The sequence below is a fragment of the Temnothorax longispinosus genome, chromosome 9, assembly GCF_030848805.1.
Source record: "Temnothorax longispinosus isolate EJ_2023e chromosome 9, Tlon_JGU_v1, whole genome shotgun sequence".
NCBI classification, from domain to species: Eukaryota; Metazoa; Arthropoda; class Insecta; order Hymenoptera; family Formicidae; genus Temnothorax; species Temnothorax longispinosus.
This window is the reverse complement of record NC_092366.1, coordinates 1042013-1069225: the sequence shown is the minus strand read 5'-3', so window position 1 is coordinate 1069225 and position 27213 is coordinate 1042013. Positions and strand designations below refer to the sequence as shown.

Below are 27213 nucleotides of genomic sequence, written 5' to 3'. Positions count from 1 at the left end.
TAAAAGTGCCCCGTCCCTCCCATACGTTCCTTTTTTTTTGCCATAAAGGCGAGAACACCAGACAACAATAAGATGAGGAGTGTTCGTTCGGTTAAAGTGGCGGTGGCGACGATAAAAATCCAAGTACCTTGCAATTACATCTGCAGGTAAGCAAGGTTCGCGACTAGCGATGGCTACGAACGTGCAGGTCAAGAAATGTCCAGTAAACAGCCGTTTTTCGAGGGCTTTCAGATACGCGTTTACTCCTAAACTCGCCAGTTCGGTTAAGGAAATCATCATTAGAATTACGATTGAATGTCTGACATGTAGTCCTTTTTGTCTGACAGAAGAAGCAGTCAATATTTATTTAGAAATATCGCATTCCACTTAGGCAGCTTCCATCGAATTAATGTAACGCGAAAGAAGTTTGAATCAATAAACGTTTGGTTATCGTGTATCAGAAGCAACAGATTTTTGTATAATTATTATTCTGTAAAGCAAAATATGAATAACAATTACTTTAATAACGAGAAATCGATAGTTGTAAAACTTTCAGTATTTAATACTGAATTAAATACTGAAGGCTTCATTGTGGTTAATATCAGAGGAGGCAAACTGTGTCTTGGTCGTGCACATCACTACCGCGGAAGACCTCACGGCAGCCTCGGCAGAGTGCTTGGCTTCTGCGGCTACTAACAGAAGACGAGCGGCGAAAAAAAGGGCACCCCTTGCGTAGCACCTGCCACCTCCTGCTTACATTGCCTTACTCAACTTCATTTACACGTGTATTACTCGTCTAAATACTCGCCGAAGATTGGCGCATCGCCTTCAAATGCGGTGTGTTACGCGGGAGTACGGCATCCATCGCGATATCAAGAGATGTAAAGAAGCGAAGTGAATCTCCCGGCTGCAGAAGCTCGCGAGAATCTCCTTTAAGAATTCCCTTCGCGGTAAAAGCTTTACTAAACGAAAGCTACAAAAATTGTCGATAATATATATATAAAAAAGAAGGTAACGCAATGTTCCTTTGTTCTTTTACTCTTTTTCTTATTGTTATTTTATATTTTATCAATAATAATTATTTTTACAATTTATTATATTTTTATCAAATAAATGTCTCTTTTAAGTAGGTATACTTGTGATAGATTAATAAGTAATGCACTTGAATCTCGCGACTCGAGAGCGAAATTGATAGCTGGCACGGGATTTTAAAACGTTCACATATTTGCGACCATTATTCATTTCCAATACCCCGTTGCTCCCTTTCATCCCTGATTTTTCTTTGGAGTAATCCGAGAAATCGATATGACCTCGCGCAAGGTCTAATTAAATCCACGATGGTCTCGATAACCGTGACGGCAGGGATGGCATTCTCAGTATAGCTGTGATTAGCCTTAGAAACAAATTCTGCTTTTTCTTTTCTCTTTCTCTCTCTCCCGCACGAGAGAGAAAGAGCACGGCTTCTTTCGCCAGCCTTGATGACCGATCCCGCCGAATGAGAATAGCTTAGACAGAAAGTTCGAAGATAAACCGGTAATACAATCAAGATTTATGAGGATGTCGTGATCAAAATTCTCTCAGGTATTAGACGATGGTACAATGCTCGCTAATAAACCGGAGCGCGAGGAGTATTAAATATCAGAATGAAAGTCCGCTGGCCGGTGCCGGCGCGCGTGCCTGCCATGTACATACGCCTCCCTACATTATTACAGTCGGAGACGGCTATACTGCGTACTTTATTAGCGGGATTAATTATAAACCAAGCAATGCATTAAAAAAAAAAAAAAAAAAGAGAAACATAGAGCCGTTGACTCCAACGGGGTCACGCGGTGCATCAAGATAATCTGCGCGATTGTAATGGGATTTATTTATTCCGTGAACTTCGCAGTCGCGGAAACGAATTCCCGCGCCACGAGAGACTCGAGACAATCCGTACAATAATCATTATGACGTTTGATTCAATGTTTGTGTATATGCAATTTACAAACAATTTATGACCAGATTATTTGTATTAATGAAGATAAGAGATGCTGTATAAAGGGGGAATTATCAGGGGAGGCTATGATCAAGCTAACGGGCACGACGAAAAAAAATCATCGCGCCGTTCTGCCGTACTTTACGATACTCAACTCGGGGATCAAAATCGATATAATTGCGCGCCTAAACGTTAGTTAGCCGAGGCTCGCGGCGTCTCACGGTTTATAAAGGCCACTTCGTCGGGCTAACGCGCGCATCAGAAAATTCGCACGGATTAAGATTAGAGATACAATCGAGCGGTAGTCACTAATGGTTTATTACGCGCTGTCCGCGCATCCCGCAGACTCGCAGATGCCTGGCTTCTCCTAGCCATGAAGGTGACTCGGCTGTTCAGCCTCCTCTCCTAAGGGCAGCGTTACTCGGTCATGCCTGTCAACGATCCGACAATCGATATCGCGCGCATCGATCGGCATGCCGCCGCGCCGTGCCAAGCTGAGCCGGGCCGGGCCGGGCCGAGCTGAGCCAGACCAGGGCCAAGCCAGGCCAAGCCGTAGCCACGCCGAGCCGTTCCCAATTAGGACGCACGCGCTTCGCATTTTTCAGCCGGCGTTTCATATAAAATAAATGTGCTAACTAACCAATTACAGCGAGACAGCCCCTGGGAGACGACCGCTTGTATCGCCGGCGCTCATTAGTGTCACGCTTAAGTGCCGATTGCACCTTCGCCGTGCAGTGAGGCGCAGCGCGGCGCGGCGCGCCGCGGCGCAGCACGGCGCGGCCCGGCACGACGGCAGATGCGATGACGATGATGCATCGCGATTCCACGACCGGCCTCGAGAAAGTCAATATCGCACGCCGGAATTCCGCGATAGCCCGTCAATCTGACGCGTCGCTTGACGGATGACTCTCCTTTGTAATGTGCTTCAAAGAAAGTGTGGTCATTACTTATACTTCTGAATAGCAGGTTCTTACTTTTCAAGTAACTTACGCTTTACTTTATTTTGTTCCGACAGGAAAGCTAGATCCAAGATTTTTGCACGTTGCTTTAGTATTCTAATGTGTATCATTTATAGTTTATTATATACAAATAAAATAAGAGTGTCATTCTTTCGTTTTCAAGCGTCTCTCTCTCTCTTAAACGACGACGCGTGCTCGCCGTGCTCGGTTCGCGAGAAGCTCAACAGACATGAACTTTCAATTTAAGTTCCTGCGCCGTCGTTTCGGCTTTCGGAACGCGACAACGCAAAGGACACTCGCCGAAGAATCTCTCCTGGCCGCGTGTGAGCGCGCAAACGCGTCCGATTACGATTTCACAAAAGGGTCCACAAAAGTGCATAATCGCGCGCTTCGCATCAACGTGGCACAGCATTTCCCTCGCATCTCGGGCTCGCCATAATTACACGCGCGGGAAGCTTTGTTTTCTCAGCGCAACCGAGCCACACCCTGGCTTGGCGCGCATTTATTATATATATTTTACACACATACACACCGATATAATAATAATTGTTCGCGCCCTTGCATCGAAAATGACGGCCTTGTCCTTGCGAGGCCGCGCAAGGCCGCGCTCCCCGGAGACGCATCCATCGCCCGCCGCGCCGTGGGAAGATCGCTTCGCGGAGATTTCCTTCTCGCCGATGGACCCTCCGGCTCGCCTTGACTGATCCTTTCCACAGATCGGTACGCGTACTACTACTATTACTACTACTACTATACCTAACGTACACCGCTTTAACTAAACTTTACGCGGCTGCAGTAAATATAGAATTAAACGGACCCGCGTTGTACGTCGTTGCGCCAATGGCATTAATAAACCCGGCGTGTTTCGCATGTGCGCGCCGCGCCGCGCCATCCCTCGCGGTGTAACATCGCGCCAGATGAGACCAGGAAATGTTCTCGTTGCCGTAATTTTGGTCTCGTTAAAGGGATCCCCTCGCTATCTCGCATTGAAGATGCAGAGACGCGGTAATACATATCGAGGAAATCTTGATAGGCTGGAGAGTCATCACTCTCCGATGTGTTAATATAAAAATGGACGTTAGTGATGGATTATAGAAAATTAGAAGATGAATCAGATTAAGGTAAAAAACTCGCGCTACAAGGTAATACAAGGAAGTATGATTGCGCGGAAGAGCGGCCGCTTCTTGACGACTTCAAGAGTTAGTGGAGTAAATTGAAATGAGTGTGGAAGTGAGTCAGCAAACGACTGCTTAGTTTAAAATCTGATTCAGCTTCTAATTCCATTCAGCCGTCATTGCAATAATATTGTCATTTTGATAACAGTATCTTATGTGACTTATGTCATTGCAATATCTGTATTTTATTGCAATATATATTTTCTTTTTGCGTTGCTGTAGGAATGACAGCAAGCAAGCAAATCTTGAATTAAGTATGCAATTATCTTCGTGGGAACAGATTTTAGAAACGATTTATTGAAAATAAATTTAAAAAATAAATAAAAAATCGAAATTGAGAATTTCGCGAGATAATTCCTATTGAAAAATGAAGCAAGCAATGAAATTCAATTCCACTAACAATATTGGAGATGCACTAAAAAGAAGGACTCATCGAGCAGGGTGCGAAAAAACGTAACACGGGTTGCAGCGATCGCGACGTGTTACGGCAATGAGATACGCGCACCACTTTGTGGTGCAACTTTTTCAGGATCTCTCGCCGCTTCTTCGATCTTGTTAGCAGCTTCGAATGGCATTCTCCTGCACGCTTGGCTGCTCGCGTGATATTAAGCGATTTTTGCGAAATTCTTATCCGATAGTGCGGCCGCGCGGCACGTATCACTTGTGTCTCGCTATTAGCAAGTTATTTGCTGTTAATTCACGTAACACGGCCGTGTGAGAAATTACCGTAACCCACACCGTCGGATTTGATGCTATCGCGGAGTGGTAATACGGACTCTCGTTGTATTTTGCGAATATCGTACGTGGGACCGTTACATCCTTTAGAGTATAACAACGTAAATTGCGGCGACAATCTCCATTCCGCGATATTTCCCAGAACTTAGGCGGAAATTCACGCGCGCTTGCTTAACGATCGAGTCGAAATCCAGCAGCGTTTCGCAAACCGCAGCGAAATGATGAGAATCGACGAAGACGATGACGATGACGATGACGATGACGATTGAACCAGGACGGTTAGACCACACGAAAACATCGGCAATGGGACATTGCGTATTCGCGTTGCGTAACGCTTTCGTCCGCGAATTTAACGGTAGCGAACCGGCGATTTCCTCTGTCTGTCAACCGGTAAACGATCGTGCTCTCGTGTAATTGCCGTTCTGATATTTGCCGCTTGGCTAAGCGTGGCGTACAAGAGAATCGGTGAACGGAAGACCGGAGATACGAGGCTTCTTAGAAATAGGCGAATTAAAAGATATTGATAGAAATTAATTTTGTGAAATTATATGAATTTTTATTAACACATTGTTGACTAGGCGTTTGCAGAAATTAAACGCTTATAAAGGGCCAGCTATTTTTCATACAAGCCAATTCAACAGGAACAAAATTTTATAATAAATTTTATAATTTTGCAATGTGTAAAAGATCAGAAAAAGTAAATCATGATAAAGAGTAACGTATTACAAATTACAAATTAATAAAAATTACACAAATCTTATAATGAAAACTTTATCAATTTTAAGCTCTGACAACTTCGCATGATAATTTAAACTGTATGCCTCTCTAAAAACTCACCGCCGGTTAATACCTAATGTTCAGGCAATAAAGATGAGTTGATGCGCCTTTGGTCAATAATGTGTCAAAAATCGAAGATTGATTTATGTATATCTACCTTTTTTTCATTCCTTCCTTTTCCTTTCTATTTGTATGTACAAACATATATGTCCTAATATAATTTGCCTAATAGGATTAAAGATCGTTTAGTGAATGTTACGATATTTAAAACTCTTATTGTACGGTCTGAGAGACCTCCATAAAAAGGATTATACGATGCGTGAGAGAGAAACCCGTAATGACGTAACATGTCGGACGTTCGCATCGGTAATGTATGCTCGACAAAAATAAAAGCCAAGGTCGTTCCACTTTCCACCCACTCGGAAACCACGCCAATTTGCTCGTAATTTTTACAATTTTATCCGCGATATCGAGCGCGCGAGCGAATCACATTAAGGTGCGAGACGACGTATAAATTCGAAATACGTGTAAGAAGAGGGCTATTACGCGCGATATCGTCATCGCCGAATTTCAAGCGAGAGTTACCAAATATAGGGACTGCGCTGGGCTCGTTTTATTTAAGTATAGCCGTATAAGAAAAATTCGCATGTAGCATTTCAGTCACCAAGTGGTTTGTCTTTTACGAAAGCGTGCGGCATTTTTTTGCAACGGATGCATTTCTGTCGATCAGGATGCGGTTTAAAAGATTCCCGAACACGATGAATGCGATCATCGACCGCGTCAGAGAGAAAATAAAATGTTCAATGTGTTGAAAGTAAAATTAACTTTCACGAAACTCGCAGAAAAACTCGAGACGAAGTCAAACGTTTGTCCTTAATGTTAAAAAGTGGCATGATCTAACGAAGCTCAATGATCACGAGCTCGCCTCCAATCCTTCCTTCCTTCGCTGAGATTGATCTGCGCGCTCTCGGGAGGTAGCTTCTGAACCCAGCCACGATCTGATCAGCTGCCATTTAATCTCAGCACGCCGCAATTGTCAGCTCCTCGTGCCTCGTCGTTGCTGTGCATACACAGAGACTGACTCGGCTACCACGGGCGATTATTACTGCAGGCTCCTAGGCAGGAAGAGAGTATCGAGGGCGGTGCGCGCGCTCCTGTGGGGTAACAGCTCCTCTCAGCGAGCAACAATAGGACCCATATTGAATAAACCCACGTCCACGTAGGTCGGAGCGAGGCGCGCGTATTCTGTTAACCGGCCGTACGGAGGACTCCGCGGGCGAGGCTCAGGCCTCAGGCCGCCGGTATTGCTGGCACTGACAGCCAAGCTTGGGTAGAGGTGGTGGCACACGGTACCAGTGACGGCTACACGACGCCGCGCCGTTGTGTGCGTGCGGCTCTTGGTGCCGGTGGACCTCTTACACTCCACTCAGTTCGAGCCGGGCGTCAGTGACTTCGCGTCCGCCGATCCGATCGGATCCTCTTCAAAAAGTGCGCGCGTTCTTCCGTTCGGCCAGAAGATAGTCGGGCAAATTGGACTATTCGATCGCCTTTACGGAACCGGCGTTGAACGTGCAGAAATAATTGGAGTACTTCCTTTTGGGTATTTTTCACTTTGTTCATCCCTCGGCGTTTATACCCTTCCTACAAAATTGAAAAATCTTCAAAGATGAATATCTAAAATAGAGGATTATTTCGCGTATTTTTTTCTTAATTTAATCTATTTTGTTTTTAATGCTACAGAATTTGTGAATGTACTTACGTAAATTGCAAGACAGATGCGCGATTGTCTTTATTGCATATCATCGTAGATCACAATTACGTTGCCGTTTTGATCGTGATTAACGATCAGTTCTGCAATTAAATAGATGTAATAAATAAATGTAACGACATTCGTCGAAGAAACATATCGACTCGATAGATTTGCCGAGCGACGCGTTTCCGCGATCAAACCGCGCAGAGTGCCGCGATAGAGAACACTTTGGCCATATCGCCTGTCCGTCTGTTTTCAGACCACCGTGATGCAGCCCGACCTCGGCCGACAAGGTGTCTGAAGGATATCCCCAGGATTTCTTTCCACCTCTTTCTCTGGCCTTCGCCTTTCCTCGCGGGATACGGTAGGTCCTGCTCGCGGACTACCAAGATGCAGCTCAGACCCAGTTATCGAGGCGTCTGAAGGCACCCCGCGGCCCGCGCACGGCTCGGCATAAAGCAATAAAAGCGCCCGCGCGCCACGAGATATATCTCGCGAGGCTCGCGTAAGAAAACGGCGAAAGAAAGCCGACCGCACCGGTAAATCATAAACGCCACGGGGATCGAACCCCACGGGAGATAACTGCCTTCGCGTCAGGAGATAGAAAGAAAGAGAGAGAGGAGCAACGGCTCGGTTAACCAAGCGGGATTCATCATTCGATCGCGCGTCCATCGGATCCATCTATCCTCGGACGCCTCGGCAGCGCTCGAAAACGAAACAGCCCGGAAGAAGGGCCCCGTTCGTCGTTCATCATCGGGTACAGGACGTCCGGAAGAGTACCTCGGCCGCGCGCGCGCGCGGAGAGACGGTCTTCATCGTTCGCCATCCTTGTTCGCCATCGTGGACATCGTTGATAGACCCTGATAGCTTCGCCTAAGAATATACACCAGCCTTACGCGAGCATAGACAGCCTTTCATCCTCGCGAGCGAGTGATCATCACGGATATACTGCCAGTAAATCGTAATAGTCTAAGGAGAGATGCGTTGCCAGCCAGCGTTCACTCTACGCAACAGTTGAGGATATTATCGATAGATCGTGATAGTTTTGCCGTAACGCGTTCGCGCTACCGTCCTGATCAACCGAGGGAGGATATGATCCACCGCATGTGTGAAAAGTGTAACGCGGAAAGTGGCAAACTCGCGAGCGGATCGACATCGATCGTCTTAACAGTGCCGCCGATTCGCGATCGATCGGCTCGTTCGACGCGGTGTTTCGTCGACGGTGTTTCGTGATCCTCGATCTCACTACGCGCTGTTGTTCCAGGCAACAGTTTAGTGGCTAGTGAACGGAGTTTCACGTATTATTTATAACGAGCCGGGGATCAACGAGGCGGCTTTAATATCCGCTGCAAATCAATTTCATGCCGTTTCGATGAACGAAATCGATTTTATCGCTCGAGCCAGATGTAAAAGTAACGATCGCTTAGTTCATCGAGAATGTACAATTGGATCTCTCTTTCCTCTTCGCGTGCGGCAATTTTACGCGAGGATTGCCTGACGCTCGCAAAGTGTCGAAAATAACTCCTCGCCGAGAGGGTTAATGTCACTATCATCGCACCGCGAGACGGAAAGTGACGGTCGCCGAGCGGCCGCGGCGGAGTGACATAATTGAAGAAGAAAGTGCCAGCGCATCCAAGCCCGTTATTAAGCGGTATAATGAGCGGGTACCGAGGGGGGAACGAAGATGCCTTCGAAAGCAAGCGTCGTGCTCGCTCCGCCGCCACGGGGATTAAATGACGCTGAGCCCTCGAGCTGTCCAGCGTTACCCTGAAGAGGACTGTCTCATCCGAATCAGTATTCATCGCGTCAGTTTCCTGATCCCGACACACTTTGTGATCCCTCGCCGGCTTATTCAAACTGTGCACGTTTCGCCTCGATGTCCTGCGGGAACGTTCGCGCGGTGACACTGTCTCGAAACTTGTGAGATCATGTCGTCGAACGGTGAATTCTCGACGATGTCCAGCGAGGAGATGCCTTCGCTCCCCAAATCCCTGCCGAGCTCGAGGGAGGCCACCGCCGAGGGTGGTTCCGGTTCCAGCGGCGGATATATGCCGCTACGGGAGTTCCTGGATCGGTTCTCGTTACCAAGGGTCGTCAGACTCGAGAGTACCGGCGGCAGGCCGGTGCTCCTGTACAAGCAGCAACAGCGATCGCTGAGAGTCACGGCGAGCCTGCTGATGCACCGGTACCGGCATGACGTCAAGGTGGGACCGGAGATCGTCATCCCGGAGGGTTATCCAGGTGAGGGTTTTCCCTTAGATCGGCCGTTTGATGCGAAACGATTATTGCTCCCGGTTGCATGAAGGAAATTGCAGTCGGGTCTCCGACGTTTATTGCTCCTCGCGGAGGATAATTCCGGAAAGCGGAATGCCTGCAAAAACCGTCATTTTTCGCGTGCATGGCACTTCGATTCGATAAACAGTTAACATCACAAAATAAAAATAAAAAATTCTCGATTCGCGATTGATTGGAGTACTTTTCTCAAGAAAAATAACGTGGAAAAGAGAACTATTTAAAAAACATGAAAATATAAAAACATGTATCTTTTTTGATGTTTTTTGAACGTCTCTCGTTCTTTAATGTTATTTGAATTGGTATTGACGCGGCCACTCTTCTAATGACCTGTGTCCCGTGTGGTGATAGTCAGCGCGTAGAACGTAAATTATGCTCGGCAGAACGAACGGTAACGGTTGTGGAGATCATCCGGGTGGAATCATCGGAACAGGTTATGGACTCCATCGAGCTCACGCTTGCGTTTGCGTCGGCGATCGCGTGGACGTGCGAGAAGTTGCAAGAAAAAATGATAATGCTTCGACTTCTCTCTTTTTTCTTCTTCTTTTCTTCCTCCTTTTCTTTCGCTTGATGAAAAAGGGAAGGCTCGTTCTCGCTCTCGCATTCGAGAAAGAGAAGGAGAGTCTCTTCGTCATACGATTAATATTCCGACTCGTTCTTTTTCGTCTCAATCGTAAACCACTTTGTGGCGAAGTAAGCCGCGAAGCTCGGCTTTTCTGCGTGCGCGCGCGCGCGCTATCCTCCGCGACTTATATTGGTTTCTGGCATCAGAAATAAAAATTACAAGGCAATAAAGCGCGGTAATGTGGACCTATTAGATCGAATGGACGGGAGGTAAAGTGGGGAATGTTTAGGCTCGATGGTGGCTCGACAGCTTGAAGAGAGAACCGTCAGCTAACGACGCCTGGTTCTTTCGCGCTCGCAAGAAGCTATTCAATACATCGGCATTTCTCTCCATCCTTCCCCCGTCATCTGCCTTGTACGCTTCTCTCCTCCTGTCTCGTTTCCTTCGTTCTCCTCCTCGACTTCGTCCTCGTCCTCGTCCTCCTCCTCTTCAGGCGCGAGACGTGAAATTGGCGTCGCGCACGACAGTGTCGCGCTTGACTCGCCGCTAACTGGCCTCTAATAAACGCACTTCGTATTTTAATGAAAATGTCGTTGGTGAGACGATGCATGGCGGTTATGAGTCAGACATGTTAAGTTACCGGGGCTGCGAGCCCGATGGAGAGTTGGCATATTTAACGCGCGTCTCGCCTCTTACCATCTCCTCAATGAATGTTGCAAGGCGATTACACTCCCGATTGCAAACCTCTGACGAATCGCGAAATCCGCAAGGAAAACACGTTTGCCGAATTGACGTCACAGCTGACGAAATTTCGTCATATGGTTTTTCTTACTCGACAACGTTCCGGTCGAGTCACGCGAGAGAAATGTCGCCGATAATTCTCGCGGGCAAATGAATTATTCCGCGCGGAGCGTGTCGATGATTCACGGTGCCGGCAAATCCGGAGTGTTGACAAACGCTTTCTAGTTTCTGCCTAGATCTCACGCCGACCTTGAGGTGGCTTAAGATGACTCGATGGTAAGTGGCAATTCGCCGCTACTTTTCCCTTTCGATTCCGCTGTTCGGCTCCTCTCTTTGCGCTCAGTCCGCTTGGCAGCGTGCGCTCGCGGACTTGAAAGATTTTGAAATTGAAACTCTTAGCACCAGAATATTATAGAATTACAGCAAACGGAGGACGGATGGCGATGGGAAAAAGGTGATCCGGTTCTTTCACGCATTATGCCAGCAAACATGCCAACTAAGAGTAACATTGTCTCAATATTATTATAAAATTTCCTATATGTAACTGTTATGTACAACGTGTATTATATTACACTTATATTGTTGAGTGGAAAATTATAATATTGATGTAATGTCTACTATTAGTTGGTGTTTGCTGGGGACCTGGTAAAGTTTTCGTGCGATCGTATTTTTTGGAGACAAACGCTGGACGAGTCGCTCATCGTTCGACGAGGAGGTCGAGGACATTTTGAGCGGAGTGCGCGTATGCGGATACAAACTCCTCGTCGCCGTCGGTCGCATCATAAATTCGCACTTGAAACGGACGCGAGATTGGCTACATATGCACCGCGCGGTACTAACAGTAAATTGAGCCGAGAAAACGTTACTCCACGCCCACGAATTCGCCACGTAGCGCCGCGACGTAACTCTTTACGCGGCGTAAAACCACGGACGCGCGAAGAGGACGAGGGGGACGAAGAAAAAGGTCGCGGCTCCATCGGCCAGACGTCTCTCGCGATGAATTAGTTCCGCGTTTTAAACGCTCGGACCGCGCGCGCGCGCGGCGAGAACACCGGCCCGTTCTTCGCGGTAATAAAGAAGAAGTCGCCGGACGTTTACTATTGGCCGGTTCGGCGCAAAAAGCACTAAGCGGGCATGCAGATCAAATAGCGGACCGTTCTGGCTCGAAGCAATCAGAAGTCACGCGGCGTTATCGTCCGTATGTTTTCCCTCATTGGCGGAATACGACGACTTTCCTCCGGCTCGAGCTGTCGTCCCCTCTCCTTTTTCTCGTCTTCTCGCTCGGCGAAAACTGCGGGATTGCTTTTCCTTATAGCCGGCGGCTTCGTTTGCTCATTTTATGAACCATCCACCGGACCAGAAACGCGGGACTCTTCCCAACGAGCTCGCTGGGAAACTGCAGATTCTCAGTATTCGAAGCTGTACGTTTCGCGTCATCTAAATTCCGACCGGCGCGCCGTGATAAATTTCACTATTTTACGGAACAGAGCTGTTTCCTCTTTCGCTCCTCCTTGTACTTATCCCTCGGGCCATTTTTCCCTCTGCGTCACCGTGGAATTTCAACCGGCCGGCGCGCGGCGCGGCACGATTCCCGAGCCGGAATGACTTTCGTCATCTGGCTTAATCCCATTTGTCCGGCGGGGCGCACGTGCGTGAAATGCGCGATCACCGCTTGCGCGGCTGCCGTTAAGCGCAAGCACACCGATCCGGATTGTCGGTGCGAAACCGCATTGCGATTTCGTCGACGCGGCATGACATAATCCGTCCGTTCGACTTCCGTCTGTCCGGCGCGAAAATTATCTGTTAACGAGATTGCAGTGGAATTTCGTCATACACTTTCTTCTAGCATTACTGTACGATTCTCTATACCGCTGTAATATAATATCGTGACGAGGCAGCTTTAATGGACTGATCGAATTTTGACTTTTCATCGTTGGATGAAAGAAAGGCGCGCGCGCTCGTTACGTAGATGTCATCTACGCGGCGAAATTGAATCCCGCTGACGGCAATCGAATGCTTTTCTTTTGATAACGGGGAATTCATGCCGGGATAGTTAGTATCGCGCAGATTAAACACACGTCGCGATTCCTTGCGTCGCATATATGCACCTCTGCGTCGTTCGTAATTTTCCGTGGCGGAGAAGCTGGATAAAAAAATCTGAAGCATGGCTTTCATCGAAGAGAGAATTATTAGTTGGATATATTAGAGGCGTGTGCCTACTGTACATCATCGTGATCAATCCTCCAAGTATTTTTCACGTGCGCTAACGTTTTCGCGAGGAATTATGTGATTCCCGAAAGATGAAAAAAAGGCATTCGAAAAAGATTGAGAAATGTGTCTCGAATCAAAGTGTATGATGCAATCTTGAAATTTTTGGCTCAATTCAGACGTCATTCGCGATTGCAGTTATACTTGTCCCAAGATAAAATCTGATTAATACGATTTAAAGAATTGAGACAAAAATTATGATTCTTATCATAACGAACCACGTATCGCATCGTCGCGACAGTTCGTTGGCTTTGCGCAACGAAGAGGAGGGTGTCACATTAGAAGCTCGCTTCGATCGCGGATCGTCCATTCGACGAAACGCGAAACGGAATTCTCGGTCGGAGGTATACGCAACTTGAACCCTCAACCGGGATAAAATTACTAGGGAGAAGATTCAGACGCGCGCGTCCGATTCCAGGGACTGATAAGGACGATGGACGATATCGCACAAATCACCGGCCGCGGCTTAACTGCTGTTCGCGCAAATCCCGGGACGAGAGAGGGCCGCGACGAGCTCTCCGCACGCCGACCGCGCGGGCTCCAGTTTACAGTAATTTATTAGGCGTGTAAACCTCGGGAGAACGCGCGGTTCTCGTCGGCGGCGTCGAGGTCGACGTCCTTCCTCTCTCTCACGTGAGAGACGGAGGTTCTCCTCTCGTTCTTTTCCATTCCTTTCTTTTCCCCTCCCCTTTCTTTTCCTTGCCCGCGCCCGCTGCACCGTTAACATGCATTCGACGAGGGATGATGATGCCGGTAGCCCTTAAAGTTTTATGGAGCGGTTTACGAGATAATCGCGTACCCGCGCATTTCGGCAACCAACGGTGAGAAGGAACCACCTTTCGATAGTCGGTCGTTCGCCCGCGGCAAATCCGCAGAGCATTCGCGATGCACCATTGCGATCCGTTACCGGTCGCGAAAAAAAGGAAAGATAAAACGATCTCGCGCTGCCGACGGAAGAAAGGCGGATCGCCGTAAAGTTAAATGCGAGTGACCGATAGCACGATGTGTGAAACGATCAGGTCTAGCGGGACATTGTCCAGCTCTCGCGTGTTACATACTGAGCAAGAAAGAAGGTTTACTGAACCCTTTCGTTAAAGATGTAATATCTTTCCGATCGTATATAAATATTTACGAGATTTGAATTTCTCATCTCGTGAGCGACACGATAAAAATATGATATTTCAATGGACACAAAAAAAAATGTAAAAATTGTACTCGCAATCATCTTCCGCGCCGCCTCCCCCACGCAGGGAATTATCGACGATCGCTTTCGTGCGTATCGTGGTAGATCGGCGATTTCGCGCATTCGCGCGCGGAAAGAGGACTCCTCTCTTTCTCTCCGGACAGAGAAGCGGAGAATGAATTGCGTGCAGTATCGCGATCGTGATTGCGGGCCGAGGGATCGTATAGATCGGTTTATCCGACGCGGCCGTATGATTTTACTGCCAACTGCCCGACCCGGCGCAGATGTCTCGGCTCTCTCTCTCTCTCTCTCTTTCTTTCTCTCTCTTATATATCCGTAAGATGTGTATATATACACGTACATAGATATGTATATATATATACATATATATATATATATATATATATATATATATATATATATATATATCGTTATTTGCTTGCGCAGACCTCTCGGACGAGGTCTTACGACGAGACAAGAATGTTGCGCGGGCCAGACGCGCCCTCGGCGATGACCAGCCTCCCTCGGTTTTAAATAACGGTCATTACGTGCCGGGATATAACTCTCTAGAGTATCGCGCGTCGGCCGGCATCGACTGTGCGGAACTGATCCCACGACAAAGGGAGAGACAGAAGCGAGGAAGGATTCAATCTATTCGAAACGCGCGGCCGTCCGTAAGCCGACCGTCCAATTTCTGCAAAACGACAAAATCTATAAGAGCGACTAGACAATAAATCGCGCTCGATCTGTGCTCCCCATCGCGCTCTATCGCCGTGTTCTCCGGTCTATTACCAATATCACCGATTGGTACCGCTAATGCCGCTGCTACTACTCTTGCCGATACCTCTCGGTCGCGATTTGTCACGACGACAAATTCTCCTTCGCGTTTCTACTTTTAATTCCTCCTTTTCTTTTTCGCTTTCAATCACTAATAAATATCTGCGCACTCGGAGACATCGAAACAAATCAATGTTATATAATAGGATGCTATAGCGATGCTGTATAAGCAGTGATTTGATTACGATTTTAGAGGAGATCCGAGTTAAAAATATTGACCATTGGATTGGCTTTTAACAAATATCCCATAAAGATATATCGCCGATGATGGAGTATAGCAGACACGTTACTCCGCTATGCTGCAGCGGGGTATCATCGATAACATAGTCCGGCAACCATATACTATTGTCACGGTTCGATTCACGTTCGAGTAATATTATATCCCGAATGATTGGTCTCTCGCGGCGTAACGTGAATTATGCACAATAAAGATTCCAGCCGCGAGATGTAGGCTGTGGTCTCCCTTACTTAATGCTCCGGCTAAACACATATATCGCGCATCTCAATATCACAATGTTTATCTGGAATGTCACGCCGATCACCGGCGATCTCTCGCAACGAAGTATTCCCGATATTTTAGTAGGGACGTAAACTAGTTGTCAACGGTGTGGCCGTTTTGGTTATATAATTTTTTTTAAGTCTCGATAAACCTAACTGACCTTTGCACTGCTATACAATTTTCATTTGATACTGGCCGAATGGATTTTCATTAAACATGGAAGCTGAAATCCCTCCTTTTTCGTAGGAGGGAGAGAAGAAGTCCCGATTCTATTCGTCGCTGTCACCAATGTTATGTGCACTTCACTTTACTTCTTAGATTTTTGTCATCGGGCAGTACTTTGCCCATAAACAGGTGTAATCATCATCAGCTTTGGCTCCACAACTCTTTATGAGTCTTGGCCTGCTCTAAGAGGTCCCTCCATTCCGACCTGTTCTTTACTCTCTCTCTCCAGTTCCTGACTTCCAAACTCTTGAGATCCTTCTCCACCTGGTCCATATACCTTGCCTTCGGTCTAAACAGGTATAATAGGTAATTTTAAAATGGATACGTGTAATTGTGGGTGTGTATCGTGTATCTGTGCGTGAATGTCCGCGGTGTACTGTCAACTCAGGTCAATCCGTGGGCGCGTTAAGCCCAAAGAACTGCGCGGATGAATTCCCCCTCCGGGCATCTTATGTACAATCTGCCATTCAATCACGTTTGTATAATTAACCAGAATCCACGGTTCGGGACGAACAAAAAATCTACTCGAAATTCGGGGCTTGCAACAAATACATGTCGACAAAAGTAGCTGTATGATAATTATCTTGTGAATAAATAAAAAACAAAATATAAATATAATTTCTGGCCTACTTATTAAATGTTGCGAGATTAATCATGATAAATCACATGTTTATGCCATATTCATCGCAACCGGATTTCCAGGTGTGTTTAGACAAAAACATAATATCTACGTCACAGATACCGAGCCACGTGCACCGATGGCGAAGCCTATTATCCGTTCCATTGAAAGGAGGCTTTCCTTTCATACCATAAAGCCAGACAGGAATTAGGATGAATTCTTGAGACATGGTGTAACGCGCTTAACGCAGTTCCTGCGAGCGCACCTGAACCACGGGTCAATGTCCAATTCCTTGCTCCGGTTGCTGCAACCTTTTCTTTGATTGTCATCAAGGCGGCATGATACAAAGCGTGAAAGTGACATTTTTTTGTTGCATACAGAAATAGGTTTTTTAAATGTTTAATAACTTGAGCATATCCTCTGATAAAGAAAATATTATTTCCAATCTTAAAGTTTATCTTAGATAACAATTTTCCAGAAAAATGTAAATCCCTGATTGATTCAAAGGTAGATAAATGTTTTTTGTAGAAAAGCATACAGAATTCGAATATAATCTCGTCGCTGAGATGTTGGATCTCGGCACTGATATACACATATCTAAGATTCCGGAAATACGGGGCGCTATCCTCTATCCCGAGCAACGCCCGAGCTGCGAGCATTAAATTCTGACACGTGCCGTGAATATAACGTGTTCCGTTCGGTAACGGGCCAACATTTTATGGAGTTATGGCACCAACGAACTTTGAATCGTAAACACATGCGTTGCAGCGGTGATGCGTTAAAAACGACGGGATGAAACGGATTTTCAGGAACATTCAGCTGACTGTTTCATGCGAAACGACCGCTCACTATCATCTCGTGTTTATTCAACAAAGCGTGTATATTTTCTATAAGCGTACAGAATTAAAGGGAAGAATTAATAAACTATATTAAATTTTATACTTAGCTATACATTGGTCTTCAGATTATATATATATTAGTTCCGTTATATTAAATAGAATTATATTATTGAATTTCTACACAATCTCCATACACATTGCATGTATAGCTATTTATTACGTGTATATTTTTATATTTCAACTACACTCTTCTCAACGACTGCCGACTAAATGTCGGAAAAATTGGTTGTCCGGGTAAAACTCCGAGGGAAACGTGCGCTTCATTACGTGAATCATTAGGCGCGCGCGATCTCGCAATTACGCAAGACAATGAGATATACGCAGTCGCGCGACGCGTTAGGAAACCGCTCTTGCCGTGCGTAACTGAATGCCTGAACTTTTCCGTAGATTTTTCGCAGCGAATGCGGCGAATCTGTATAATTACGACCTGAACGCGTTCGCTCGCCCGCTCGCGTGGCTATGTCGGATGCGCACGCTGGAAATGGAAAGTGAGGGAAGGTCGTACGCGCGTAAAGCTTGTGCAACTGCGTGCGCGAGCCACACGCCTTTGCAACATTTCTTTTCCGGAGTACACGCTCCCGTTCCCGGATCCAGAAGCCGTCCTTCTGCCGAGGGACGACTGAGGGAACCCACCTATTAGCTCCCTTCGAGGCATTCTCAAGAACGCAACGAGGAGATCCAATACCATCCGTCTAATTGCGCGCACTTGGGTTTCCAGGTCGTTGATCTAGAACAAACAAAAACCGGGAGCGCCGCCAAGTCCCTAGATTATTCCATCAGTTAACCTCGAACACGAATTAATGTGCGCACGTAAACTGGAAACGGAAAAACTTTCCCAAGGGAAACTAACTGGCTTCCCCCCTTTACGCTTCTTTTTTCCTCTTCATGCAACTCGCAAACGTTCACCGCGAATCTCTTCGACGCTTTTCCATTTGACTAAGAAAATAGATAAAATATAAAATACAAAGATAACTAATGAAAATAAAACATTGTTCTGAAAATCATATTTAGGCCAAATAAATTATTTATATTGATTTATTATTTATTAATTATTGTTATATGGTCACCTGTGATGCTTCTATTAAATTCGACTTATTTAACAATCTTTTAATTTCTTTGAAAATTGTTAAAGAGAAAATCGAGGTAACTTTTGCTTTCATCGGAGATGGATTTAAGATCTCAGACTCTGAAATAATGAAAATGATATTTCGGGTCAAATAATTTTTTTATATGATTACCTTTGCATGGTTACTTTCTGTGCTTTTGTTAAGTATAACTTTGATAATCTTTTAATATCTCTGAAAATTGCTTGCCTTATAAAGTTAAGGTATCTAACTTTTGCTTTCGTCGGAGATGGATTCAGGACCTCAGGGACTGCCACAGCCTGGATAGCATTCCGGCGCAATTCTTAAGGGACAGGATTCGAGTACACGCGCTCACATCAGGGCGGCATTCTTAAATCAATTAGCAACGAGAAAAAGAACCTGCTGACCTTCGATCAGCCGATCGACCACCACTCGACTACTGTGTCTCTACTGCAGCGCGCCTGAAATCCGCCTGTTCGCAATTTGGCGGCTTTCTTTACGATCTGACTGGAACTTCACATAGTTCCTTCTTGCCAAATATAATAGATACGTTTTTTAACTCATCCTGAGGCCGCACACTCGCGCGCGCGCATGTACACCGCTATGTCGGCAGATGCCGACCGGTCCTAATCGTTCTCGCTACGATTAACAAAAATTCAGCCTTGAGTCTCCCGTCAGAGAAGAAACGAGGTGTAGATTCTTTTCTCTATGTCCGACTCAAAGCCTTATATATAACGATCTATATTGCTGAAACAGCTGTTATTACAAACACATTGCATGAATATATAATTTTTTATAACTAAAATCAGTCTCAAAGTAGGATTATAAAGATTTAATTATACTTTATATAAAATGTACTTCATAAATATTAAGTATAATTCAAATATTAGATGATAAAAAAGTATTCTTTAAATTTTATTATTTTAAATATTAGGTTAATTAAAAGTATTTTTCGGCAAAAAAATATTTGGGCTTGTTGTTCGTGTAATAATTTGCTAGTGAATAGTTCCATGAAGAAAAGTTTCATAATGTTTATTCTGCTCATTAATAACCGTGTCAAATTGCTATTGAAGTCGAAAAGATACGCTATATGCCTTTTATTGTACAGTCCTCCGCAAGACATTTAACGTTTCCTAACTCTTTTCAGGATGGTTTTCTGTGATATCTGGCAATAACACGACGGGCAGCGCGCGCGTCTATCGAAGGATGGATTCCTTGGTGAAGACGGGGGTACCTGCTTTTCTATTGGCGACACCTCTGAGAGGCTACACGTTGACACACTCGAAAATGGGTAAGTACGGGCAATGAAGCTAGAAAGTGCCGCGAGCGATCGCTCGCGAAATGTCAAACGGTGCAACGTTCTTGACCTAGATGCATAAGAATAGCGATGCAGCGCACAAAGATGCTATCTTTCTCTCTGTCTCTCTTCCCTCTTTTCCTTTTAATCTTGCTTGCTTCGTGCTAAGCAAAAACATATGCTCGAAAATAGTAGGAATTACCTCTTTTACGATTGTGCAAATTGCCACTCTTCGTAATTTAAATGCATAGATACTTTAAGCAACGAGGAAGTAGAAAGTTATATAAATTCTAAAATAAATGGATAAAAATTTAAAATAGATATTCGAGAAGCGCCGATCCATTAAAATTTAAGTTTCAACCTTTATGCGGATAACAACTCCATTTACATATCTACGCCCGTAAAAATATTCCCTGCTATGCAATCATGTTAAAACCATGAAAGAAACGAAAAAGGAAGTTTCGAACCCTTTTCTGCTAAACGTCAAGATGATGTAAATTAGGATAATAATTAATAGACCGATGATACGCACTAACAGGATGTAACAGATTTATGAAAACTGCCGCGTTTATAAAACTGAGACTTCGTTAAAACGAGAATATCAGCAAAAAAACGAGTAACGGTTAGCGTGGTTAGTGATCAGCCTATGACTCTAGTGTTAGATACATATCGGCACGAGACCATCGGACATGACTGAAAAGGACTTCTATCACCTTCTGACACTATTTGGTACCGTTAAGGATGCTTTTGGGATATGACTGTTAGGATTGATTATGCCAGGCTTCCTTTGAAATTCGACGAGTTGTTAACGGGACAACCGCGTGCAACTTAATCGGCGAAGACGAAGTTGCACGACGTACTTTGTACATATGCAAGTAGTGTCGCGGCTGCAATTCGCGCTCATCAAGTTTTGCACTTGCGTGCTTTCAGAGAATGGAAATCTGCGGGCCCATTACACGAAGACGACGATCAGAGCCGGCGAGATATTACGACTCGTGGCGGTCTTCCAGGATACGAGGCGATGCAGCTCGGTCTCCTTCAGCATTTCCGGCGGCTGCCCCGAAAAAGACCAGTACGCGCAATGCATCGACCTTCACGGACAAGAGGTGTTCGCCTCGCTGTCGACCAGAGGCGAGTTCTATGCGATCTGTCAGAGCGGAAGCGTCGACACCGGAAGCGACGCGGTGCTCTACAAGGTTCATCACCTCGCCAAGAGACAACTGCCTCTCAGAGTGAGTCGCATTTACGAATTAACGCTTTCAATAATTAAAAAATATACCGAAAAACTATTTTCTTTCATTATATTTTATAATTCTCCCTTATTCAAAATTATGATTAAATAAATTTTTCTCTTCAGGTACGATTGATAGCGGGACCGTTGCCAGTGCCATTGCCAAAGGAGTACGGCGGTCTAATGCAACTGGAGACATCGACGCGTGGTCCGATAGTGTTGGGCTGCGTCGTTCCTGAGAGACCGGTGCACAATCCGGAAATGCTCGAATTGGTCGTGTCCGGTAACGGAGCACCAAGAGTGCGAAGAGCTCGATTGGGTTACCCTTCGGAAGCGAGATTGCTGGCCTCCCCGAAAATGCAACGATTACTATCAGCTTGCAGGTAAAGTCATTAATAGAGTTTAAGTGAAGCAAAAGCAACTCTTTTTCAGTAAAAAGTTGTTCAGTATATTGCGCGAATTAATCAACGAATGTTATAAATAAAAATTAAGTGACATTCTTTATTTGTTATTCATTGTTCAAGTAAAATCGTCTAACTCTGTTTTCTTAACATTCGGACTTTTTTAAAAATTTCTATTCAGTGTTTACCGTATCGCGAAAAATATATGAACCGTTAGCTCGTTACACCTGAATCTCTATTCTGCATGGTTAAACTGTTCTTCTACTTTAGCCGAACGGTTGGAGATCGAGCAACGGAACCGCGAGTAGCGCCCACGAAGTTGCACCCGCCGACCGTGGACAGCTTGAAGGAAATGCATCTGAAAAAGATCAAGCCAAAATCGGAGACCAAGCCAATTTTGCAGAGCCTGAAGGACGGGCTGGAGCACCTGAAGCGGAGTTCCGTCAAAGAGCGGAACCAACAGACAAAGCAGAGCACCGGGAACGGTATTCTGGACAGGATCTCGAAACTCACTCAGGGTAACAGAAATCGAAACCCCGCGAAGAAATCGGCCTCGTTCACGTTTGCGGTGAGGCCGGAGATAGCCATGAGATCTCAGGAGCGTTACTCCAGTCTAGAACCGGAAACTACCTCTCATCAGACCAGCCAGAATCGAAACACCAAGCAGCCGGTGCAGAGATCCGTATCGACCAGCGTGTTGGAAATACCGTGCGTCGAGCTACAGCCTAATTACTCTCGCGTAAGGGACAGTCTAACGCCGCTGCCGTCACTACCGAAGCTGGTCAGGACCAGCAACAACAAAACCGAGGAAATCTATGCCGAGATCTGCGATACCGCGACGGCGAACCAGGCGCAGAAGTGCCCGGGAAGCCACGTGATGGCGCGAATCAGGATCGTCGTGCAGGGCAACGATTCGTCTTTTGGGGCGCACAACGTGATCAGCAATGAAAGATATGTGAACTCAATGGTAACAGGCGAACAAATTGACTCGATCATCAGTACAGAGGACGAAGTGATCTATAATACTGTATTCTAAAATTAAGATGATATACAAAATACAATTATGATGCTCATACGCAAATGGAAGAGATTTCGTTGTAACTCGAGACATTAATGTATGGAAATCCCTAAAGTGTAGACAAACCGGCTGTGTTTATCGCGCGCACTACGCGTACGATCAACTTTCTATCGAGATGTATTATATTAGAAACCATATTTAAAAAATTACCAGTATTTTTGTAGAAAAATACAGACATCTTCTGTATATATCTTTGCCATACTATTAATGTACTAACAATTGGGATAAGAACGCGCTTTATAAATGTTTCTTAGAACAACGATTCGCTCAAATTAATTACAAATGTAAGCGTGACTTGCGTCAAAATAAAATTTGTTTAATTTTTATTAAATCCAAAATTGTCTACAGAAATAGAACAATAATGTAAAAAAAAAACAATGATTCTGTTTGTACGAAGAAAATATATATTTTATGTCTTTTTTAACTTTTTGAATTTTTTTAATTTTTCAGGTTTTAATTTTTGTTGTCTTTTCTGAATTGCGGCGTTATTAGCTTTACTCTTATCAGCATTATCTTCTATTATTTTTTTCATCACTTCGACAGCTTTCTGTGCATCCTGAACTATATCTACGTTCAAATTATCATAAAGATATTTTCCCGAAAATCCTTTCGGGAACATTGGCTTTGATAATAAAAATCGTAGTTGACTTTTCTTTGCCTTTAATTGTCGCTTCAACGCTGCTGCTTCTTCCGATTCTGTCGATGACTCACTAAAATAAAATAAAAGTAGATAATTGCTGCAAAAAATCAAGGAAAGAATAAATCGGCTCATTTTTCTTACTCATCGTCCTCCTCATCCAAAACCATGTCCATGTCCTCCACCGCTTTTCGTAGCCAACCTTTCTGATTATTCTGACGACGGGATTTCAGTTCTAACTTATCGATATCGCGAGCGACATCCACTCTTTCTTTTATGGTGATTAATAGTCTGTCTACCACCGGAAATACAGGCAAATCATGTGCTATAAAAACAGATCCGCGTTATATATTTTATTTAATTAATCATTGAATTATTAAATCAACATTTTAACATTAACGTACTGCGTCCAAGAGTTTTACATAATTTGGTGTAATTTTGTTTTTCGGAAGGTTCCATCATTAGAACCGTGATACCTTCCTTTTCTGCTCTCGCCGTTCTACCACTCCTATGTACATAATTCTGTAAAATAATTATTAAACTAATTACATGATAATCTTTTAATGTGTTTAGTTCATATCTACAATAATATCTTAAATTTACCTCAGCTGTCCTGGGAACTTGATAGTGTATCACATGCTCTATATTAGGTATATCTAAACCTCGTGCGGCTACATCAGTAGCTATCAACAGTCCGTTCTCGTCAGCTTGAAATCTATAATGCTTCTTATTAGTACATATAAATCTCACAAGAAATATTAAGTGCACAGAATGATCTCCTTGAAATACCCCTTTCATTGTAACGTGCACGTTACGGAGAAAAGTTCAGGTATTTTAAAGTGTTATTCGAAATAAAATAGTATTATATATTTCCTACCTTTCAAGATTTTTTAAGCGTTGCCGTTGCTGCATATTGGCATGCAGAGGTAAAGGCTTGCATTCAAGTATACTGAAAAGAGTGGCCAATCTTTTCACACAGCCAATGCTGTTACAAAATACTAATGTTCTTCCGTTGTGTCGTTTTAAAAAGTAATAAAGGTAATAATCCTTATGGTCAATTGTGCACGCTATTCGACATTCTGTTAAATTATCGGCAGTACCTAATAATATAGATTCGATTAAATAATAGCTAGTACACACAGAATTTCTATTAATGATAGATAATTAAAATGTATACCTGACTCTTTGGTAAGATCAACGACTTTAGGATTCTTTATTTTTAACAACTGTATAATTTTTTGCAATTTCTGGTCGGGAGTGAGTTTACATATTTTACTCCTAACGTATCGTTTCTTTTTTCTATCAAGATAATCCGGGAGATCATGCACCATAGTCAAAGTAGCCGAAAAAACAAATGTCTGCCGTTTTTTTAGCTTCGCTGGATTTGCATTTATCTTTTCCAGTATATCGTGCAATTCTTGAAAATGACCCTTTTCCATCATTCTATCTGTCTCATCAATAGCTAAATATCTAAATAATATAACATATTTTCTATAGTAATGTCTTGAAATAGATAATGGCATCACTTCTTACTAAATCCTTAAATTACCTGACAGAATCTATTTGATTGAGATGAGAGTTGCCTTCTTGAATCAATTCCCACAGTCTTCCAGGTGTAGCAATGACGATTTCGGGACCCTTGTTTAATATCCTTTCTTGCTTCACTGCTGCTACGCCTCCAAAGACAACAGCTATCTATGTAATAATATGAAACAATTAGAATTATAAACATAAATAAATTAATATATTAATACATAAACTATACAAGTCTGGACTTTGAAAAATCACACCTTAATATCTGTATATTTTGCTGCCTGAGTAAGATGATTCTTTATTTGAACTGCCAATTCACGAGTTGGTGTCAGGATTAAAGCATACAAGGGTTTAATTGGAATATTATGACAATCATCAAGCTTTACGTCATTCATAATATTCACGCAATTTTCAAACTCCGATAAGTCTTCATTTTCTGAATCACATTCTGAAAAATTAATATCTGTAATATATTTAAATTTTCAAAAGATTGATTATAGTTTTAGTGACACTTGAGTTTATAAAAACAAAAGAATAAATTCAAAAAAAAATATTACTGTACTACCTTTAGTTTCTTTTTCTGGCCAAATATGTTCTTCATTCTGAAGGCTCTTTAAATCCAAGATACCTTTTAAATCAAAAAGATGAAGATTAATCCGCCAATGATAATTTAAGACAGGAACCCTTTATTATAATCAGGGAGGGAGAAAAACGCAAAAATGGCGAACATACCTTTTATAATTGGAATACCAAATGCTAATGTCTTGCCGCTACCAGTTTCAGCAGCACCTAATATATCTCTGCGGCCTAATATGGCAGCTGGCAATGTCCGTGTTTGTATCATAGTGGGAGAATGAAAATTCTGATCGGATAGAGCTTTTATTACAGCAGTAGGTACACCCATGGCACTCCATGCTTCAACATTAATCTTCAAACTTTTACTACTGTCCGTGTTACAGTATAAGTCACTGTCAGGATTAGTTTGTTGATCAGTGATTTTTAAGTCTGCTGACTTTATTGTCTTCCCATCCTTTTTCTTTTTGCGTTTTGTTTCTTTCTTGGTCTTCAATTTCTTTGCAGAAGGTTCAGTACTGTCGACATTTTCCTCTTCTTGCTCTTTCGGACATTCGCGTTTTGATGCTGACTACAATACAAGATATAATTTTTATATAAATTTCAAGATGTTAAAAAATAAAAACTTACTTTCTTTTTCTCAGCAGACTTCACTTCTGTGGTTACGATTTTGCCTTTTTTGCTACTCCGCTCTAAGTTATAATCCGTCAACTCCTCTATTCCAATTAATCCTTCTATATCATTAGATAACAAAGTGCCTTCCAATGTTACAGGCTTCCAACCATTATTGGTAGCTCGTTTAACTTTTGTCATGATTGCAAAATATTTAATGCTATTGTTACATATGCATATATATATTGTTGGCACAATTATTACTGCGTTTCTTGCAAAACAAATATTTACATGTGATCAAGAGATCCACTCACAGTGATTAGATAACCTCAATCAGACAAAACGTGGAGCTGACACGGTATAACCTGTTGTTGCTGTGTTGCATTTTCCGACGCGCCGCCTGAGAAAGTGCAACTCAACTACGTCGTATCGCTCGGTAATCGCACATGGTTTGCGTCCGTGCTAATGGTTCGTGTCCGAACTAGCCAGCTGGAGGGGATATTCTGGCCGCGGCGGCCGCGCTTTCATCTTGCGTATTTCAATTAATAACGAATTACGATAATTAAAATTACAAAATTAAGATTACATTCTTCAAAATTATTACGAATCTTGTATCTCATAATTTTGAAAAATATAATCGTAATTTTATAATTTTAATTTTCAGATAAATGTCAAATTTTGCAAGCAAGAAGCTATTATTTGAGCGTTGATTCAAACCTTCACATTTATGTGAAATTTATAATAATTAACGATAATTTTTAAAATGTGAAATTCTATAGATAAAGAATAAACACCGTTATTATCTTAATCGTCTTCTGTTGATTTCGTATAATATATCCGGCATTAGTATCATACAATTTCAAATTTATTACACGTTTCCTTATAATTCCTTATTACAATAATTTTCTTATAAATAATGTTACATATGGAGGGGTAAAAGCCATAGTGGTGTAAGTCAAATTTTTTAAAATATTGTCTTGTATGCATAGATGCAATTTATATATTGTATAGATTGCATCTATGCACACGAGTCAATATTTTAAAAAATTTGACTTATACCACTATGGCTTTTACCCCTCCATATAATTAACAGTACGAGTTACAATCCCTTCGTGTTCCTACCTACCCAAAGTATAATATCTCTATGTATAATATGTATATATTCCCCGCCTATCCATATTTCTATATCTTCATATAGCTACCTAATATTTCATATTCCTACCATATTTTTATTTACCTAACGCGTTATTTCTGCCCACCCGAATTTATTAGTTTATTTAGTTTTATT

At 43.5% G+C, this 27213-nt stretch overlaps 2 protein-coding genes across 2 annotated transcripts; one reads left to right on the top strand and one right to left on the bottom strand.

Moving 5' to 3' along the window:
• Positions 1-7052: 7052 nt before the first annotated feature.
• LOC139818765 (uncharacterized) lies at positions 7053-22994 on the top strand. The gene is made up of 6 exons (XM_071787653.1): positions 7053-7200; positions 7610-9591; positions 19711-19854; positions 20791-21092; positions 21218-21474; positions 21763-22994. Exons 2-6 carry the CDS (start codon positions 9279-9281, stop codon positions 22526-22528), a joined length of 1782 nt encoding a protein of 593 aa, XP_071643754.1. The 5' UTR covers positions 7053-7200; positions 7610-9278; the 3' UTR covers positions 22529-22994.
• On the bottom strand, positions 22866-26944 carry LOC139818763 (ATP-dependent RNA helicase DDX24). Its single transcript, XM_071787652.1, has 11 exons — positions 25944-26944; positions 25473-25884; positions 25306-25368; positions 24998-25188; positions 24757-24902; positions 24385-24677; positions 24085-24307; positions 23811-23922; positions 23612-23729; positions 23352-23532; positions 22866-23280 (listed from the first exon to the last, which is right to left on the bottom strand). Exons 1-11 carry the CDS (start codon positions 26124-26126, stop codon positions 22980-22982), a joined length of 2223 nt encoding a protein of 740 aa, XP_071643753.1. The 5' UTR covers positions 26127-26944; the 3' UTR covers positions 22866-22979.
• Positions 26945-27213: the final 269 nt, after the last annotated feature.

Bases quoted from the DNA above. Each gene is read 5' to 3' on its own strand.
- LOC139818763 (XM_071787652.1), bottom strand. From the start codon at position 26,126: ATGACAAAAGTTAAACGAGCTACCAATAATGGTTGGAAGCCTGTAACA. The intron at 24,678-24,756 runs GTAATTTAAGGA...TATATTATTTAG, and splicing joins AATCAAATAGATTCTGTCAG to ATATTTAGCTATTGATGAGA. The intron at 23,730-23,810 runs GTAAATTTAAGA...ATTATTTTACAG, and splicing joins AAGTTCCCAGGACAGCTGAG to AATTATGTACATAGGAGTGG.
- LOC139818765 (XM_071787653.1), top strand. From the start codon at position 9,279: ATGTCGTCGAACGGTGAATTCTCGACGATGTCCAGCGAGGAGATGCCT. The intron at 21,093-21,217 runs GTGAGTCGCATT...TTTTCTCTTCAG, and splicing joins AGAGACAACTGCCTCTCAGA to GTACGATTGATAGCGGGACC. The intron at 21,475-21,762 runs GTAAAGTCATTA...CTTCTACTTTAG, and splicing joins CGATTACTATCAGCTTGCAG to CCGAACGGTTGGAGATCGAG.